The sequence below is a fragment of the Amphibalanus amphitrite genome, unplaced genomic scaffold (assembly GCF_019059575.1).
Source record: "Amphibalanus amphitrite isolate SeventyFive unplaced genomic scaffold, NRLGWU_Aamphi_draft 000010F_arrow, whole genome shotgun sequence".
Lineage (NCBI taxonomy): Eukaryota > Metazoa > Arthropoda > Thecostraca > Balanomorpha > Balanidae > Amphibalanus > Amphibalanus amphitrite.
The window spans coordinates 186,871-205,549 of record NW_024881506.1 but is presented as its reverse complement, the minus strand read 5'-3'; the positions used below and the strand labels follow the sequence as shown (position 1 = coordinate 205,549).

General features: G+C 56.1%; 2 protein-coding genes across 4 annotated transcripts in view; one reads left to right on the top strand and one right to left on the bottom strand.

Annotated features, from left to right (window-relative positions):
- The first annotated feature begins 148 nt into the window (after positions 1 to 148).
- On the top strand, positions 149 to 6,465 carry LOC122381010 (vam6/Vps39-like protein). Of its 2 annotated transcripts, XM_043364699.1 has the most exons (3): positions 149 to 203; positions 3,078 to 5,239; positions 5,555 to 6,465. In XM_043364699.1, exons 2-3 carry the CDS (start codon positions 3,107 to 3,109, stop codon positions 6,011 to 6,013), a joined length of 2,592 nt encoding a protein of 863 aa, XP_043220634.1. In that variant the 5' UTR covers positions 149 to 203; positions 3,078 to 3,106; the 3' UTR covers positions 6,014 to 6,465. The 2 variants fall into 2 exon arrangements, with proteins under 2 accessions (XP_043220634.1, XP_043220624.1); XM_043364689.1 differs by lacking the exon at positions 149 to 203 and having other exon boundaries at positions 1,878 to 5,239.
- Positions 6,466 to 6,754: 289 nt separating this feature from the next.
- Positions 6,755 to 18,679, bottom strand: part of LOC122381003 (serine palmitoyltransferase 2-like) — a 44,325-nt gene continuing 32,400 nt past the window's right edge. For both annotated transcript variants that reach the window (XM_043364674.1, XM_043364666.1), the window contains 7 exons: positions 15,949 to 16,094; positions 14,287 to 14,505; positions 12,899 to 13,062; positions 11,550 to 11,711; positions 10,047 to 10,309; positions 9,214 to 9,343; positions 6,755 to 8,890 (listed from right to left, as the gene is read on the bottom strand). In XM_043364674.1, the coding sequence (XP_043220609.1) occupies positions 8,795 to 8,890; positions 9,214 to 9,343; positions 10,047 to 10,309; positions 11,550 to 11,711; positions 12,899 to 13,062; positions 14,287 to 14,505; positions 15,949 to 16,094 (1,180 nt within the window). In that variant the 3' untranslated portion in view covers positions 6,755 to 8,794. The remainder of the gene's footprint in view (positions 8,891 to 9,213; positions 9,344 to 10,046; positions 10,310 to 11,549; positions 11,712 to 12,898; positions 13,063 to 14,286; positions 14,506 to 15,948; positions 16,095 to 18,679) is intronic.

Here is an 18,679-nt window from a genome sequence, read left to right as displayed (position 1 = left end):
AATTTATCTTTGATTTTACACCCTTCACTCACAAGCTATCAACTTCTTGGAATGCTAGGCTGTTCGTGACGTAATGAAAGGTGTATATATCCTTGTCCAAGGCCATAATACGACGATCGTCTTGTGTTGGTCTTGTGAAAACTTACCTGGTTCACTTACCTGGTTGGGTTCCCTTCGCTTGGTAGTCTTAGGAAAAAGGGCTGGTAAGGAAGGATAGGAACCCTGTCTCACAAGACACGCCAGTTCAAAACATGCTATACAGTTGTTCCAGTTTGGCAACGTAGATCACAAGAATGAGAACTGGAAATGTGTGTCTGCAGTATGACAGGCAATAGATACATTTCATGTTAGCGATAATACATACAGAGAATACCAATATAACGAGCGATTTTACAAATATTCTACGAGTTTGTCTGGGATATGCTGCTCAAGACCCCTCTTGAAGGACAGGATGTCCGGAGCAGTAACAACAGATTCAGGGAGGCTGTTCCAGAGGTTAACACATCGTTTGGAGAAAAAGCGCTTACGTACATCAGTGCACGAACGCGTCACATAAATCTTACGACTGTGACCTCTGGTGACGCTGCTGTCGGTTAGAGTGAACATGGAGTCTGGACTTATACAGCTGTGACCATTCACAATCTTCCAGTACTGGATGAGGTCAGCCCTAGTCAGCCTTCCCTGTACAGAGTAGAGCCCTAGCCTGTTCAGTCTCTCTGCATAAGTTAAGTCTGATAGTGACTCCACGCGCTTAGTCCATTGCCTCTGGACACGTTCGAGTTTCCGAGCATCCTCCACGTAGCCTGTGTTCCAAAGACACGAACCATATTCAATAACTGGTCTGACGTGGGTCTTGAAAAGGAATGTCATAAAATCAGGATTGCGACACACTGTGGATTTGAGGAAGCTGTGGCAGAGTCCTGAGGCTTTGTGAGCGACGGATTCAATGTGTAGGTGGAACTTCAAGGATATGTCCACTGTAACCCCTAAGTCAGGATGTGAGCTGACAAAGGGAAGCGGGTTCCCATTAAGGACATAGGGGGTGGGGGGCACCTGTTCTAGATTCCGGGAGGATCTGGAGAATCTTAGCACGGCGCATTTACTGGCGTTTAGATGCAGTCCCCAGGATTCAGAAGTGCGCACTAGAACGTCCACATCAGATTGCAATGACTGCACAGGGTTGGTATCGTCTGCGTCAGTCAACCTGCTAGTACATGCATAAATTTTTAAGTCATCAGCGAACACCTTATGCTTACAAGACAGTTGAGAGGCTATGTGGTTGATATACACAAGAAAAAGGAGAGGGCCGAGGACCGATCCCTGAGGGACACCACTTAATACAGCCTTAGAGCTACTCAGTATGTCCATCACGCCGACCTGTAACGTTCTGTGAGAGAGAAACGATGAGATCCAGTCAAGCAGCGAGCCATCAATCCCGATGAGGCGAAGTTTGGTCAATAGTATGCTGTGGTTCACAACATCAAAGGCCTTGCTGTAGTCAAACAGGATTACATCAACTGTGCTACCATCATCCAGTGCCTGTGAAACATCATTGTACACCAGCAGCAACTGGTCAACGGTGGAGCGCCCCGGGCGGAATCCAAACTGGTGATCAGACAAGACAGAGTGTTCCTCCAGGTAGCTGTGGACATGGGCACATATTAGTCTTTCCATGGCCTTGCAAGACACTGAGGTTAGGCTGATGGGCCTGTAATTCAGTGGATCATATCTGCTGCCTTTTTTAAAAATAGGTACAACCAGTGACTTTTTCCACATCATGGGAACACAACCTTCAGACAGTGAACGTGAGAATATGACGTACAAGGGGTAAGCCAATGCGTTAGCACACTTATTCAGAAGTAGGGGATGTATTAGGTCCGGGCCCATAGCTGAGTTCCCGTCCAAGCCACGGAGCAGTGCATGCACGTCGCCAATGGAGAACTCCAGCCTGTCAATGAATGCGTCAGACAACTGGTGGGGCTCCTGGTGAGTCGGGGTAGACTGGCAGAACACCGATGAAAAGGAGGAGGCCAGACACTCACTCATTTTCTTGGGATCACCACTCACCTGGCCACCTGGGAGCCTAAGCGGGCCCACAGTGGCAGGGGCAGTCTTCTTGGATCTGACATAGGCATGAAAAAGTTTAGGGTTGTCTCTCCACGCATCAATCAGCCCTGCTTCATACCTGGCCTGGGAAGACACGGCAAACGATCTGCATTGGCGGTTCAGGCTGCAAAACTTTGAATACGCTTCAAGAGCATCGTTAGAGCGCCTACCACTCTGTCTGCGGATATTCTTGTAGGCCTGCCAAGCGTGCTGCCGGTCCCGTATCAGACTCCCTGGGGGCGTTACCTTCCATGGCACAGCACTCCTGGGCCGGAGGGTCTTGACAGGTACATGTTCCTTAACTACATCACTGACAATCTCAACAAATTTATCATATGAGGAAGTTACGTTAAGGTAGGCAAACTCAAAATCCCAGTCAACAAGCGATAGTACTTCCGAGATCGCCGTGTAGTTACCCTTGTGCCATGCTAGACGGTTGTTGGGGACGGTCTCTTCCAGCTCACCACCTGTTTCAAATACATAGTCAAACAGGACTGGACAGTGGTCACAGGCTGGCAGCGGAGCTTCAGTGCACACGTCGCCGATACGATCATGGTCAGTGGTGAGAAGAAGATCCAGCGTGTTCCCTGATCTAGGGTACGTAGGTTGCGTGACCCACTGTATCAGGCCACAACTCCTGAAAAGCTCTAAGAAAGACCCAGATAAGGAAGATTCCCTGTGGAGAGAGATGGATGTCGCATTATTCCAGTTGATATCTGGGAGGTTGAAGTCTCCCACGATAATAACCTCTCTGTCACAGACCAACAATTTGAGGACATCTATCGATCTATAAACAAAGATCGAAGGTCTATGGGTGTTTTTATATGCCTTGGTTTTTATATTGGCGTTGTTTGTGTGGGTCTATGGAGCGCTGTGGAGGGAACAGGTTCATTACCACCTCGAAAATGACTGTCCACATTGGATGTCATAATTAGACATTAGTGTATAAATCTCAATGATATTTTCTCCAGAAGTGAATACGTGAAAACGGAAGTCAAAAATGCATGAAGCATATGAGTGTATACCAATTCTGGAGAAGCTTCCCCTGCAAATTGAATCAATTGCAACATTTGATGACAAGGTGGCAGTGGGCACTAAACAGGGCCACCTGCTGCTCTACGCGCTCAAGCCCAGCGCCAAGCCGTGCCGCTGCGATGTTCAGTTGCTCAGGTCGAACAAGAATTTCTCCAAAAAGGCCGTGCTACAGGTGGAGGTGCTGCCAGAATATCAGACCCTGATATGTCTGTCAGATAATCTGGTAACTGCACATGACCTGGGGTCATTCAACTTTAACCTGTTAACCTCAATACCCAGATCCAAAGGAGCATCCATGTTCAAAGTGGACATACAGCGGCAGACCAGCCTGACTGGCGACCAGTCGCTGGTGGTACGACTCTGTGTGGCTGTCAAGCGGAAGCTGCAGCTGTACTACTGGAAGAATCGCGAGTTCCACGAGCTGATGGCAGACCTGGCTGTTCCGGACGTACCGCGAGCACTGGCCTGGAACGGCAATGCCATCTGCGTCGGGCTGCGCAGCGACTATTTCCTGCTCAAGCTGTCTGGCGAGGAGCGTGAGCTGTTTCCCACGGGCAAATCCGGTGAGCCGACCATCGCCCACCTGGGCGAGGGCCGACTGGCGCTGGTGCGGGACCAGCAGACCATCTTCATAGACCGCGACGGCAACCCCACGCAGAAGCTGCCCGTCACCTGGTCCAAGGTGCCACACGCGCTGCTGTACGACGCGCCGTACCTGGTGGCACTGTGCGCCGCCCACGTGGAGGTGCAGACGGTGGAGCCGCGCCGACACATCCAGACCATCAGCTGGGAGGCGCCGCGGTTCATGGCGCGCACCGGCGCCGGCCAGATGGTGCTGGCGTCTGCGTCTCACCTCTGGCTGCTGCGGGCCGTGGCGGTGGGCACTCAGGTCAACAGTCTGGTGCAGCAGAGACAGTTCCAGCTGGCGCTGGAGCTGGCCAACCTGTCCAGCGACGCCGCCGACGAGAAGGCCCAGCAGCGGCAGCACATCCGCAACCTGTACGCCTTCGACCTGTTCACCCAGAAACACTTCAAGGAGGCGATGCAGATATTCCTGGAGCTCAACACGGACCCGTCTCACGTAATCGGCCTGTTCCCGGACCTTCTGCCGCAGCAGTACTGGAGTCAGCTGGAGTACCCGGGCCGGCTGGCCGAGCTGCAGGGCAGGGACCTGGAGAACGGCCTGGTGGCGCTCTCCGACTACCTCATACAGGTGCGCCACCAGCTGATGAAGGACGACAGCAGCAGCAGCACCGTCTGCAACCGGGCCATCGTGGAGGGCAGCGGCACGGTGCGCTCGCGGCCGCAGCTGCTGCAGATTGTCGACACCACGCTGCTCAAGTGTTACCTGCAGACCAACTCGGCGCTGGTGGCCTCGCTGCTGCGGCTCAAGGACAACCACTGTCACCTGGAGGAGACGGAGCACGCGCTCAAAAAGGACCACAAGCTGGCCGAGCTGATCATCCTGTACCAGACGCGGCGGCTGCACCGCCGGGCGCTGGAGCTGCTGGTGCGGCACAGCGGCCGGGCCGAGTCGGCGCTGTACGGCACCGACTGGCTGGTCCACTACCTGCAGCACCTGGGCGCCGAGCACATGGACCTGATCGAGGAGTTCGCGCGGCCCGTGCTGCTCCAGAGCCCCGACCAGGGCCTGCTCATTTTCACCGACGACCTGCAGGAGGTGGAGACGCTGCCGCGGGCGCGCGTGTGCGAATACCTGCGGCGCACGGCGCCCCAGCTGCTGCCCCAGTACCTGGAGCACGTCATCAACGTGTGGCACGAGACGCACCCCATGTTCCACAACGAGCTGCTCTACCTGTACCGGGCGCTGGCCGAGAGCGCCGAGACGGCCGAGCGGGCCGGCCACTACCGGCGCCGGCTGGTCGAGCTCCTCACGCGCTCCGAGCACTACATACCCGAACAGATCCTGGTGCACTTCCCGCACGACGCGTTCTTCGAGGAGCGAGCCATCCTGCTGGGCAGACTGGGCCGCCACGAGCAGGCGCTCACCATCTACGTGCACATCCTGCGCGACCCGGGGAAGGCGCTGCAGTACTGCCGGCACCACCACGGCGGCCGCCGGCCCGCTGACGATCAGGTGGGTGACCGCGGCGGCCACCGGCGGCGGCTAGTCTGACGCGCCCGTCCGCTGTGTTAAGGGAGGGGAGTTGCCAGAGCAAATTGCTGGATCTAAGAATATGCCAAAGTGTGCTGTGTGGCCTCTGTGAGACTTATATCGCCAGTGTGAACCTGACTCTACTGTCCCGTCCCCCGGTTCGTTGTAAGTACCTGACGCTGTGCCCCGTCCCCCTTCTACCGGTCCCGGTCCGCTGCACCTTACGCTGCTGCCCTCCGTGCCTCCCCCTGGGTCCCCTGTACCTGACGCTGCCCCCGTCCCCACCCGCCCGCTCAGGTGTACCTGACGCTGCTGGCTCAGCTGGCCACCGAGATCAGTCCCAAGCTGCTCGGGGTGCTGGCGCCCTCGTGCGCGCCGCTGCCGCCCGACTTACGTGCGGCCATCCAGCTGCTCAACCAGCACGGCGATAAGATGGACCCGGTCGAGGCGCTGCGCCTGCTGCCGGCCTCGCTCGGCGTCGGTGACCTGGAGCGCTTCCTGGTGAGCTCTGTGGCGCGCCGGCAGACGGCACTGCGCCGCCACCAGCTGGAGAGCGCGCTGTGCCAGCGGCAGGCGGAGCGGCAGCGCGCCGGCCGAGGCCGACACCGCAGTCGCCGACTCACCCTCAGTGACGGACAGACGTGCCCCGCCTGCGGCCGACGCTTCGCCGCACAGAGCGCGTTCGCGCTGCTGCCCGGCGGCGACGTCGTCCACTACGCGTGCCGGCAGCCGGAGTCGCCGCGGCCGGCGTGCTAGTGCAGCCGCCGGCCGGCTGTGGCGGACGGCGACCCGTTGGCCTTGTTTGACCGTATTGGGACGGCTGTGTCCTGTTCAGAGGGGGCGCTTCTGTGCTCCACTCTTTGGTGGTACACAGGCGGCAGCGCACTCCGAGTCAGTAGCGCCTTCAGGCTGCGCGAGCATGTCTTATGTTAATGGGAATGTTTTGTGAAGTGCCTTATGTGCTTATTGTGTGGTCTGTTTACTTCATTTGCTGGATATGCCAAAGTGTGTTGTGCGGCCTCCGTGAGGTCTATATTACCAGTGATTAACAGGGGACATTATATCTCATATTTATCGCCTTGCAACGCTGTGCGAGGGTCGTGGAGTCATGCACATCGGATAGAAGACGCAGGAGTCTTGCAGACTGTCCTGTACCTATATGGAAAGTCATGTATTACATATATTGAATATATTTCAGTGCTGTTGAAGTGTTTGTCTTACTTTTTGGGTGCCGAAATGTGCATTCCAACAGCGCGCTGCCAACTTTATCGTGACAATCAAAGAAGCACAGCCGACGGCGTCCCCCCCCCCCCCCAAAAAAAACTGAACCTAACCAGAATGAAAGGTTTCCTGCGAGTTGCGACGCACGCCATGCAGTGCCTCCCAGTCTCAGGCGGCCCAGAGTTCAGGACGGACCTGACCGGACAACCTGCAACCTCATAGCTCCCGATAGATGGCAGGTGCATACGGCATATGTAAATCGCGGGAAATCACAGCAACGATGCTTCAGTGTATTCAATACGTAAAACGTTCACATTCTCAGCACTTACAGTACCCTCGCTCGAGAAACACGGGCAGTCATTGCTCGGCCAATTATGCGTAATGCGGACTGATCAGAACCTCCTGCACACAATACAGCATTGACCCTAAAATCTATCAAAATGGACGATGCAATGCAAGCTTCGGGTCCAACATAAATCTATTTCGAGCGGCAAGCGGCGCAACATCAGTGAATAGTGTCTTTCTAAAAGATGTATATTTTTGTGGCGGCCTTCAGGTGCTTTTGACGTCACAGATCACTGGCAAAGCAACGGAAAGCGGCGCACAGACTGACTGCAAAACCATGTATAAAAATGAACAAAACCCTGACTGACCAGCCGGCGGTTAGGATGGCGACACGAAAAAGGCAAGGCAGCGTACGTCGCTGACAGCACAGCACGGCTCGCCCCGAGGCACACTAGCAAACGAGCGTCTCGGCACGCACACCCCGACATATCCACGGGCTGGGCTCGACGCCGGTAAAAGACGCCGGCGCCGCTGTCTAAATACCTCTCCAGCTGATAGGCGCGCTCTGAGTGACTCGACAAAATCCATCTCATAACGCACGCAGCGAGGCGCGGTGGCGACCACAGCGACAACCAGACAGCGTCGACACCGGCACAGACACACCACTTGTACATTGACCGACAGACCCCAGAAACCGGGCCGAAAAGAAGCCACGCCGTCCACACACGGCTACACGACCACCACTAACAACGACGAGCCACAGAAAAGACGCGTAAAAATGCAACAGAATGCCGGCAGCACACTTCTCCAGTAGGCGCGATCGCAGTTAGCACGGTGCGCCGACAGCGCCACCGGGGCGCGGCGGCGAGTGCGCGAACTACATCGCTCCAATGACGTCACACATTGCACTGGAATCGGAGGGCGGTGATTAACGGCGGGACGCCGTGTTCAGGCATCGTAAGGCAGCAAGACAGACGGCGCACACAGTTGTACCGGGCTGCGGCGACCGCAGCAGCGCAATCACACACTATGAATCCTAAATTATACACGGACCAATCACTCTAAACATACTACAAACACGGGTCAGACACTATACGCATCCTACCAAAACGTCTTCCCAGCACAATCAGTTTCGCAGAGCTCAGCTATTCAGGGCAGAGGTAAATAGTATCGCTCTCAGCGTCAACTTTCATACACTTCATGATCTAAATGCTCTCGGTGAAATACGTCACACTGACACGGGTGCAGAGTTTCAGAGGAGGGCAGCCCACCCCTCTGTGATCGTACCCTGCCCACAGCTCAGCACTCACACGGACAAGGCTCCCGGGACGACTCTCTCCCCTCCGACACTGGCCGCTCTACCCAACCCTCTCTCTCCACACCACACCCGCCGGGGCGTCCGTCAGCCACGGCCGACCTCCCGTACCCCGCTCCCGATATCACAATAGGCGGAGACCGGCCGGCAGTCCACAGTCAGCGGCGCTGCGACTCCCAAACCATCCACACTACTTCCTAGTACTCTCCTCACTGCAGCTTCACCGTAGTCACCTCCTCCAGAGCCTCCCCGGCGCCGAACCTGGCAAGTTGCGCCGGTCGAAGCACCACCACTGACCGATGAACCGATCCGGCCTCGCAGGTCGGGAAGGGAGTCCTCACCGGAGTCCGGTCTCAGCGCGCGGCTCGTGAGGCACGGAGCGCGCTGGTCGGCCGCTCGCCAGCCGCCGGCCGGCCGCGGCGAGTTACCCGCACCACCGCCGTACCCAGGCGCGCTGTACTGACATTAGACTGTACCAGACTGGCCCTGTCGGTACCCTCAGACCCCGGTACCACTGAGACCCCGGTACCCCGGTACCACGCCGGAGTACAGGCCGTGTCAGACTGTTGGCGCGGCGGACTGTGCCGGGCGGTGGCTCTCCGGCCTCTCTGGGCTGTGACCCTGTGTCCCGACCGGTACAGTAGCCCGGCCGGTACCTCAGGCCGTTCCATATCCAGCCACCCCGCCAGGAGCGGCTAGCAGCGGCCCGACAGCCGCTAGCAGCGGCCGTACTCAATCGGGTGGTTGGTGCGCGGCCGACTCGAGTACTTTATCTCCAGGTCGTCACCGATCTTGTCAATCAGGTCCAGGATCTGAAGACAGACGGGGAGGGAGTCAGACGAGCCCGTGACCGGAAGGGAGCCAACTGTCGAACACATCACAACAATTCTTAGCCGATAACAGGCACAAAAGCAAATTCACGTGGAAAAGCTTTGAGGCAAAATAAACGGCATCGGTCCATAAATGCGCGTTCGAAGAACTCCAGATGTTCCAATAAAATAAAACTGAAATGTATACTAAACCAAGTAAACGATGTCAAACAAAAAGACGCAGAAAATATGGCCTTGCGCAGAAACCTTTCTGCAAGCGCACCACTGCCAACAACCCTCCTTCCCCCTTTCGTCTCGCGCCGTACCTTATCGAGCACCTCCTTGTTGTGCGCCGCAGACACGCAGAACCGGCAGCGCACCTTCAGAATCGGCGTGGCCGGGAATCCGACAATCACCGTCGCCACGTTGTGCTTCATCAGCTCACTCCAGAACGCGCTGGAGACAGACAAAATACAGGGTCAGGTGCATGACGGCACGGCAGATAGGGACTGGGACAGCAGAGGTAACAAGAGCAAACATCACACAGTCGCATTCGCCCTCAGCCAACGGTAGCCGCCGGAAGCCACAGCCGTGGCCGCGACCGGCATACCAATAGGGTGATCACCATGTAACTGTTGGCGTTGGCCGGACTGATCCGGTATACACCGGCTAACCACTCGGCGGGAACACGGGGAGACGGCACAGAGGCGCGAACAGAGCCGACCTGCAGCGCTAAAACGGCCGCTGAATATACTGCAGCGGCGAATCAGCATCTCGTTCGAGCCTCTCAGACATACAGCTACCCCACTCCATTTACAGCTAATGCCCCGGGTAAGTGCTCTGGAATGAAACAGCACGGTTAACAACCTGTTGACGCGGTGCGGTATCGACCGAGGCCGGCCCCGTGGCGTGTATGGACTGCCGACAGCGCTGTGTTCCGTCACGCGACGCTCTGCGGACCACACACCGCAGCGCGGGCCGCGAGCGTTAGCAAATAGCCGCCGCGAGTACACGCATATTAAACACATCACTGCAGGCTGTGCAATTGCATTACTGGTCACCTTTACACACATTTCAAACTCCGCAGATCCAAAGGCACACCATGGCCGGCCTCCCGTCAGCCCACTGCCATCACCCTCACCAGCGCCGTGCCACTCACCAGGCCTTTGCCGGCAGGAAGATGAGCAGCGGCACTACCGGCGAGTCGTCGTCGCCGTACAGGATGAAGCCCATCTGGCTGAGCCGTTTGCGGAAGTAGCGCGTGTTGTCGGTCAGGCGGCGGATGCGCGCGCGTCCGACGCCGGCGCCGCCGCGGCCCAGCAGCTCGCACAGTACGGCGCTGATCTGACCGGCCACTGGTGGCGGCAGCCCGGACGCGTAGAACATGCTGTGGCTGTGCCGGCGCACGTGCGCAATCAGACGCTGCGGGGAGACGGGGGCGGCCGTCAGTGACGGGGAGAGGGGGGGGGGGCAATCTCAGGAGACGGGTAAACATCGTTCATGGTCAGTCATCTAATACAGCGAGGGGGAACACTCATAAAACGTGTCATGTCTGGCAGCGCTATCAGCACTAACGGCTGGATGCCGCGAACCAGCGATAGACTAGCACCTGCTGATTCAAAGGGTCATAAAACAGCTCCAATAATATCGTTCGCCGACGTCTTAGAACTGTGCCGTCATTTCCTAGCCGCCGCCGCGAGCTGACTCCTGACTCCCTCGGCCCTCCGAGGCCGGCCAGAGATGGCGCCACGAGGCCGGTGCCCCGCCTACAGGTCCCGTCAAAGGGCAGAAGTCGAGTGGCCGCGTCTGCCGGCGCCTCCAAACCACCCGCCCACTCGTCTCCACGCTCAAACGCCGGGAAACTAGCTCTTGAGACAACACTCAAAGAGAAAAGTCGTCGGATATCTGTGAGTGAGCTTGTCGGCCCGCATGCGTGCATGATAATGGATCAAGAGAAGGCCGACAAGAGGGAGGTGTTGAATCAATGAAACTACAGTCGTCAAGTAAAAATCTAATCTTACTCTAGCCGAACGTGGCCTATACCTACATGCATGAGTGCTCTATTCATGCTCAGCTAATGCCACCACCAATGCCGCCAATGCCCACTGAACGGACAATTACGCAAGATAAGCCGTGCACTTAACCGTCACAGTCAATCAGAGGCCTCTTGCACCAAACTACCTAGCTAGGTAAAATCGAAAAACCGGTTTCAGAATAAGCTAATCAAACGGTGGTAAATTTGTTTGCAATAGCCCAACATATAATCCTACAGGTGCTTGGTAAATTTTACACGCAAATTGTCACATTTGAGTCTTGGATTGGGTATACGATGCAAAATAATTCAAGCATTGGTGCAAGAGGATTTTGGTGCAAGAGGCCTCAGGTCACCCATTTCTGTGGCTTTGCCGGAATGACTTGTTAAAATCCGCCCAGTTGGCCATTCACTAAACCATGGAGCTGATAATCCTACCGCTAACGAAGCCAGAGCCAATGAACCCACAGCTGACCCGTCAGAACTCCTGAGCTCACTGACTCACGGGGTTGGCGAGTCCCCCTCGCCAACTCACAGCCCCTTTGCCGACTCACAGAGGCTGGTGAGCCCCTCCGGTGAGCCCCTCTCACCGACTCACGGGAGCCGTAGTCAGCCCCCTCGCCGACTCACCCTGCTGCCGGCCATGTAGCCGCCGATGGCGCCGAAACTCTTGGTGAAGGTGCCCATGAGCACGTCGATGTCGCGCGTATCACAGCCGTAGTACTCGCAGACGCCGCGGCCGGTGGGACCGAGCGCGCCGATACTGTGTGCCTCGTCCAGGTACAGGTACGCCTGGGGGCAGATATAGGGGAGCGGTCAGCGCGCCGATACTGTGTGCCTCGTCCAGGTACAGGTACGCCTGAGGGCAGAGATAGCGGAACGGTCGGCGCGCCGATACTGTGTGCCTCGTCCAGGTACAGGTACGCCTGGGGGTAGATGTAGGGGAGGGGTCACCCACAGGTACGCCTGGGGCAGAGATAGGGGAACAGGGGGTAGGGGTCAGAGGTGCGGGGTCACGACCTCACATATTATCCGCAATTGCTGGCCACTTTCTTCATGGACGTGTTTAAGCTGAATTATACAGTCCTACACCTGAATAGTTTAAAGCGTCGTCGACGATACCATTAAACGACATTATCAATATTGCAGACCATACTTCAGAATACATTGCTACCGGTGCACCATACCGGCTCTATCGCCAGCCATGAATCTATTCTGAGTACACTGTTGACACACTCGAGCCGCCGCATACCAACACTTCCGTACCGGGTGCACCCAGCACGGAGTGCGGGTCTATGCTCCCGTGTCGGGTGCACCCCACACTCCCGTGTCAACACGCGGGGGTGTGGGTCGTGCCCTATCGGCCTGGGAGGATAACCACGGTCTCACTGAGGTCCGAGATCAGCCGCCTATCGCCGCTCCGTCGGCGACATACCAGCAGGTCACGGGACCCGGCAACCACCCCGGGCCTGTCTGACCGTGCCTCAATCGAATCCTCCCCAACACCACCAACCCTGGCGTCAGCGCCTGAATACACATAACCGTGCGCATTCGGCAGACGAGGCCGGGTGCGGCGCCCGGACACCTGCTTAGGCGGGACACTTTACGAACTGGCTCCGTCGCTCCTAGCGCGGAACTATACCAATCCAGCTAGAGTTTAAAAAAGTTAAGACGAGCCCCAAAACTACAGATACTACTGACGTGGTATCTAACAGAACATAATGACGCGGAGACGCAAGCTTCTCATGTGTTTAGTGCCCATGTTTACTTACTAGCTACCGAGCAATAAGAAACACGTTACGCCCATAAATACCAATGGTGAGGTAGACAGTACCACGCCAAAAAAAGCTGAAATGGCACGCGCTGTCATAGGAAATTGAACAAACAACGAAACTTTACTAAATTCAACCATTCTCGTCGTCATACCCGGCTTGCTTAACAATTTCGGCCACCCTGATCAGCCGACATATGTCACCGACCTTGTACTTTTTCTTGAGTGCGATGATCTCGGGCAGTTTGCAGATGGAGCCCTCCATGCTGTAGATGCCCTCCACCACAATGAGGATCTTCTTCCAGGGCCGGTGGGTGCGCGGGTGGCCGTCCACGATGGCGCGACGCAGCTTACGCTCCAGGTCCTTCATGTCTGAGGGTATAGAGGTCACCGATGGGTCACACACGGGCCACAGAGGTTACAAACAGGCAATTTGGCCACAAAGGTCACGGATGTCATACCGAAGGTACAAAAAACATCGGCTGCAGTGCATAGCTGGTCATGTAGGTCAAAGCAACCAAAGGTTACGCAATACACACGGGCCAAAATATGGGGTCAAATGTGAAGGTCGCGTATATCGCAGAGGTTACACAGACGACGATGCAACATCGCGCGATAAAGACGCGCTTCCCGCCCTGAGGAATTGGTAGATTTTACTATTACGCACGTCTCAGGGGTTCAGCGCCGCGCCCCGTCCCCATCAGAGCCCCAATACTGCCGATATAGCACGGCACGCACGCACGCGGCGGGAAATATCCGAGCCATCGATGACATTGACACCGGCAAGGTCCCGGGACGCAGCTAAGGTGGGAGTGTTTTCGCGCCTTTGTTGGCATCCCGTGAAATAAACAGAACGTATTTTATATCGATTGTTCTTCAAGCTTTGGGGCATTGGATTTCTAAGATCTCATTGGATCATGGATCTCATTGGATTTCTTACCACAGCAGGTACATTGCTTATAAACACAGTGCGGACAGCGGATAATGATTTCGTCCAGTCACTTCACATTGTTACCTTGCTTCATCCCACTCACACAACCCAATATTCTTTATTACCTCGCGGGGTCTTCTAGAGGTAAAATAGCCCCCCCCCCCTCCTTACTAGCACATCACCCTCCCCCAGCCTCTTTGACCACGTGCTGGCCGCCACCCCCAGCTCTCCTCCCACTGTAATCCTCAGCGGATCGCTGACTGCACGGTAGGAACCAGTCTGTACTGGACTGGCGAGTCGCTTAAGGCAGTGGCATGCTAATCCGTGACTCACGACAGCGACCTTGGGACGAACGGCGCACGTGGTTCGGATGCAGATATACATATCATTGTCAGAGCTCAGATAGAGCGAATCAACGGATTTTTTACAAGTTACAAACACAGACAGCTATGCACATTGTTTGGCACGTATGGCTTAGTGTAAGCGATCAGCAAACAAAGAAGGCCCAACGCGCACCAGGCGGGGTCCCACCAGGGTGGCTGGGCCCGTCACAGCCGTCCGGTCCCCCACTGACCGTTGTGCTTGAGTCGTGTTTGAGTCGCCCACTGACCCTTGTGTTTGAGTCGTGTTTGAGTCGCCCACTGACCGTTGTGTTGCCCACTGACCGTTGTGTTTGAAGACGTCGATGGTGGCGCCGGAGAGCCGCAGTCCCAGGATCAGCGAGGCGTGGTTCAGCTGGTCGCTGATGACAAGCGAGCCGCGACCCACCAGCGTCGGGATGTTGAGCGCGTTCGTGGCGAACCCCATGGAGAATGTGACGGCGTCCTCGACCCCGAGGTACTCGGCCACCAGTGCCTCCAGGTCGTCCTGACACTGCTGGCTGCCTGGAGGGACGGGGAGGGGCAGCCGAGGTCAGATCCGAGGGACGGCAGCAGTAGCACAGAGCCGGCGAGGGGACGGCGAAACAGCCGCGGATCGAGCTGCTGACAGCAGCAGCTAGAGTGGGTCACCATGTCCGAAGACGTCAGCGCAGCGTCGGACTGTCGAACAGAAGAGGTCAACTCCGAAATACCTGAGAAACATTTCACTGCGGTTCTTTTAGTCTTCTTCATACGTCAGGAGACAGGAACTCATTGCAGTGCTCAGAGGACCGATAATTATCACTACGTCAATACTCAATACGCAACTTCAGACAATACCGACCAACGGTAGTGCCGCAAGTGGACTATGACCAGACTAGAAACAACTATCACTGCCGGCGTCGTTTTCAAGTGTCCCAGCCAATGTCAAGTGATAGACCGACACCCTAATGCTTCACCAAGGTTAGCTTTACGTCAATGGTGGGAGAGTCAGATACGACAAAGTCTCAACGACCAAATAAATTGCCTAGTGACGGGAAAACCACAAAAGCCGCTTCACTTGCAGCATTGATGCACCAGTAGCACGGGATGGCCGTCGCCTGCATTCGGGCTAGGACCGGAGCAAACGTTCAGCCACATACCAGTGAGCTTTACCACAATTTACAAGCATTATGGGTAACGTGATTACCTATAATGTGGTTAAATACCTCGGTTAAATACCCTCGGTGTTGATACCGTAGTGCATGTACGGTAGGAAAAACTGTTTGGGTAGGTATTCATCAACCGGCAATTAAACAATAATTACCCCACAGGAAGGTGCATTTCAGTGACAACAGACAGTGCTACCAGACTTCAAAACAATCACTATACGCCTCCGTTCAAAACACCAAGGACTTACACGACACACCGACCACAAAAATCAAAGCCCGCCAAAACAACTTCAAACACTCATCCTCGGCCCAAAACTAGTCCATACCGATAGGACTAGTTAATTTTCTTTCAGTCCATCGCCCAGCCTTCTCTTCCGTCCATGACACAGCACACAGTCTAACAGCCACCCGATAGCCCTACCCCGCCACCGTGACTCTATCGCTAGCCCACCCCTCCAGTAGCGTCTCGGTACCACCCCCACCGGCCGGACAGGCGGCGGGCGGGGCGGTGGGCGGGCCCACTCACCGAGGTGCATTCGAGAGCTGCAGGGCCCCACGCCGTCCCGCCTGTAGCGTCTCGGTACCACCCCTATCGGCGGGGCGGCGGCCCCAGCACTACTCACCGAGGTGCATCCGAGAGCTGCAGGGCGCCACGCCGTCCCGCCTGTAGCGTCTCGGTACCACCTCCACCGGCGGGGCGGCGGCCCCAGCACTACTCACCGAGGTGCATCCGAGAGCTGCAGGGCGCCACGCCGTCCCGCCTGTAGCGTCTCGGTACCACCCCTATCGGCGGGGCGGCGGCCCCAGCACTACTCACCGAGGTGCATCCGAGAGCTGCAGGGCGCCACGCCGTCCCGCCTCAGCAGTCGTTCAGCCGTATCCGTGCACGGGCCAGAGTTCTCGGCGAAGCCCAGGTAGTTGTACGAGCCAAAGTTGATGCAGCGGCGTACCTCGCCCGTTCGACTGAGGCGTGAAGCGGGAGGGGTCAGACGGTCCAATCGAATCAATCAGACGGCTTTACGGGCGCCACACAGCAGTTATTGGATATTGAGCGGGTATTTGCGATACAGAAGCATGCGGGAGGGGTCGATCCGACACGACACCGCGCGATAACGCTGAGAGGTGACGGCGTCTATCGCGAGGGTTAGACTTGAAGAGCAGCGCTGATCGGCACAGTCAACAAAACACGTCATATCGACACACGTCATAACACACACAACTCACGGGTGGACTCATTGCAATGACGTCAAAAGACTGTCCCACTTGGATAGCCTTCCCGTAACTCTTCAAACCCCCAGCTTCCGTTTATATGATCAATAACGTATCTAGAATTCGCTTGCCACAAGCCTTTTGCCGGGATCGGGACTAATTTCATTATAATTGCTCTTGTTTCCAAGTAGAGGTGGCAAAATGTGGACCCGAGGACCCGGTCCAAAGAACCAGTCTGGACCCATATGGGTCCAGACCGGTTCCTGGAAATTTTTCTGACGGGTCCAACCGGGTCCTACCATAAACTACCATAACTACCATAAACTACCATCTTGCACACTACACATTATTACAAAATATGAAGGGAATTAAGTGAATGTTTCTTTGCACACAATAGCTCATGAGTATTCCCAACTTGGGAAATAGGCTGTTTTACATGATGCTAATGATTCCTACAAGTAGTTTGTATTAATTGACTTTTGGGGAACGGGTCCAACTGGTTCCGGTTCCAACTAAGACCGGGTCCGACTGGTTCCAAAAATGTTCAGCCGGGTCTGGTTCGAGTCTGGTTCCCAAAATTTTCATCTTTTGCCACCTCTATTTCCAAGCTGCGTGGGTGAGGCACGGCACCTGGCCATGAGTATGGCTCTGGGGCAGTCGACGGAACGACGACCCGACCGGCCCGGTGGTGGTGGCATGCGGGCCGACGATAACCAATATATACCGGCGGTCCCGGCTCGTTAGCATAGGTGCGACACGGACGGGCCCGGTCGGCGCCGTCGTCCTACCGCACTGTACCGGAGGCGACAGCGCTGACCCGAGGCTTGGCTCCAGCTCGTTAGCATATGTAGGGTGCAATATGGACCGGCCCGGTCGGCGCAGCCGTCCTACCACACGTGAGGTGGCAGTGCTGACTCGAGTCTCGGCTCCAGTACGCACGATGCTGCGCCTGTAGTTTGTGTTACACACGAGTGTCCAGGAACAACATAGTTCGCATTTCCCATGTACTTGCAGAGATGAGAGAGCGCTACCAAGAATAAATCTACTGTTGTTGTTTGTTTGTTGATTGAGGCTTTAGGGCGCGCCGACTGCTAAGGTCATTTTGCGCCCAAGGAATAAATCTACAAAATTGGATGCGGCATAATGGAATAAGTAAATTGAAGGGACGTCTTCCCAATCCCTGATTCTTCACACCTAGCGGCATGCTTACGCACTCGTACGAGTATGTCCTAGTTTAAACGTCCGACTTCCTTGGCCAAACATCCGACTGTACTATTCAAACGGCCCAGTTCGCTTGGCGCAGACACGAACATGAATGCATAACACGCAAACCGGACCATTATACCTCCAGTAAGCACCACGGAACCATTACAATACACCGCCAGTGTCAGCCTGACGAGCCGTACCAGCTCGGCGCTAACGTAGGACGCCTGTAGAGAGCCACCACCGGGAATTCGTAACGAGGCAAATCATCCACGGTCGCTGTGGACCGGACTCACATAGACCACGGTCGCCGTGGCGAGGAAACGCACAGTCGATACGGTACCGTACCGCCGCGCTATCGTCCATCGGACAGCCAGCCAGGTCGATAGGACACCAATCAGTGCGAGCCGCCGCCGCCATGGCAGCCCCGTAGAGGCGGACGGGAGGGGCAGGTGGACGGCGGACAGGAGGGACCGCCTTGCAGCGGACAAACGGTAATGGCAGGCAGGCGAACAAACGGGGGGGGGGGCGGTACAGGCGGACAGGAGGGGCAGCCCCGAGGAGACGGACAGAAGGGCAGGCGGACGGTGGGACGTGGGGCAGCGGAAGGCCGAGGCTAAGGTGACCGCCTGGCCGGCCGCCACCGCGCGGCTGCGGTAATGGCGGGTGGAAGGCGGAGGTTTTGCGGATGAGGCAATGAACGGAGATAACGATCGCTATCCGCGAGAAGACTGCGACGAGATTTTTTAAGAATGGAGTGACGATAGTACAGAGAAGTACGTCATGAGTATAAGTGGACCGCATGGGCCGGCGTTGGGTCACAGTAAGACACCTGTTTGGTATTGCTAGCAGCGACACAGAGCAGTCTGACCGGACCCAAAATTGACACTTTTTAGACAGGTGGTAGCTTACAAAATCAATCTGCACAAAAGCTTTCAGCAAGCTCTTTTTTCCGAGCCAGATGACTCCCACCGAACAAGTTTTCAAGTTCGGCTTGCAGGTGGCAGACGGCGCGGCGGGCCGCCTCCACCCACTATCTGCTTGAAGCCGACCTCGGTACCACTTAGCCAAAGGCGTCGAGCCGAACAACTAACTAGCACTCAACAGAAGTCAAACAAGTGCACACAGCACACCCA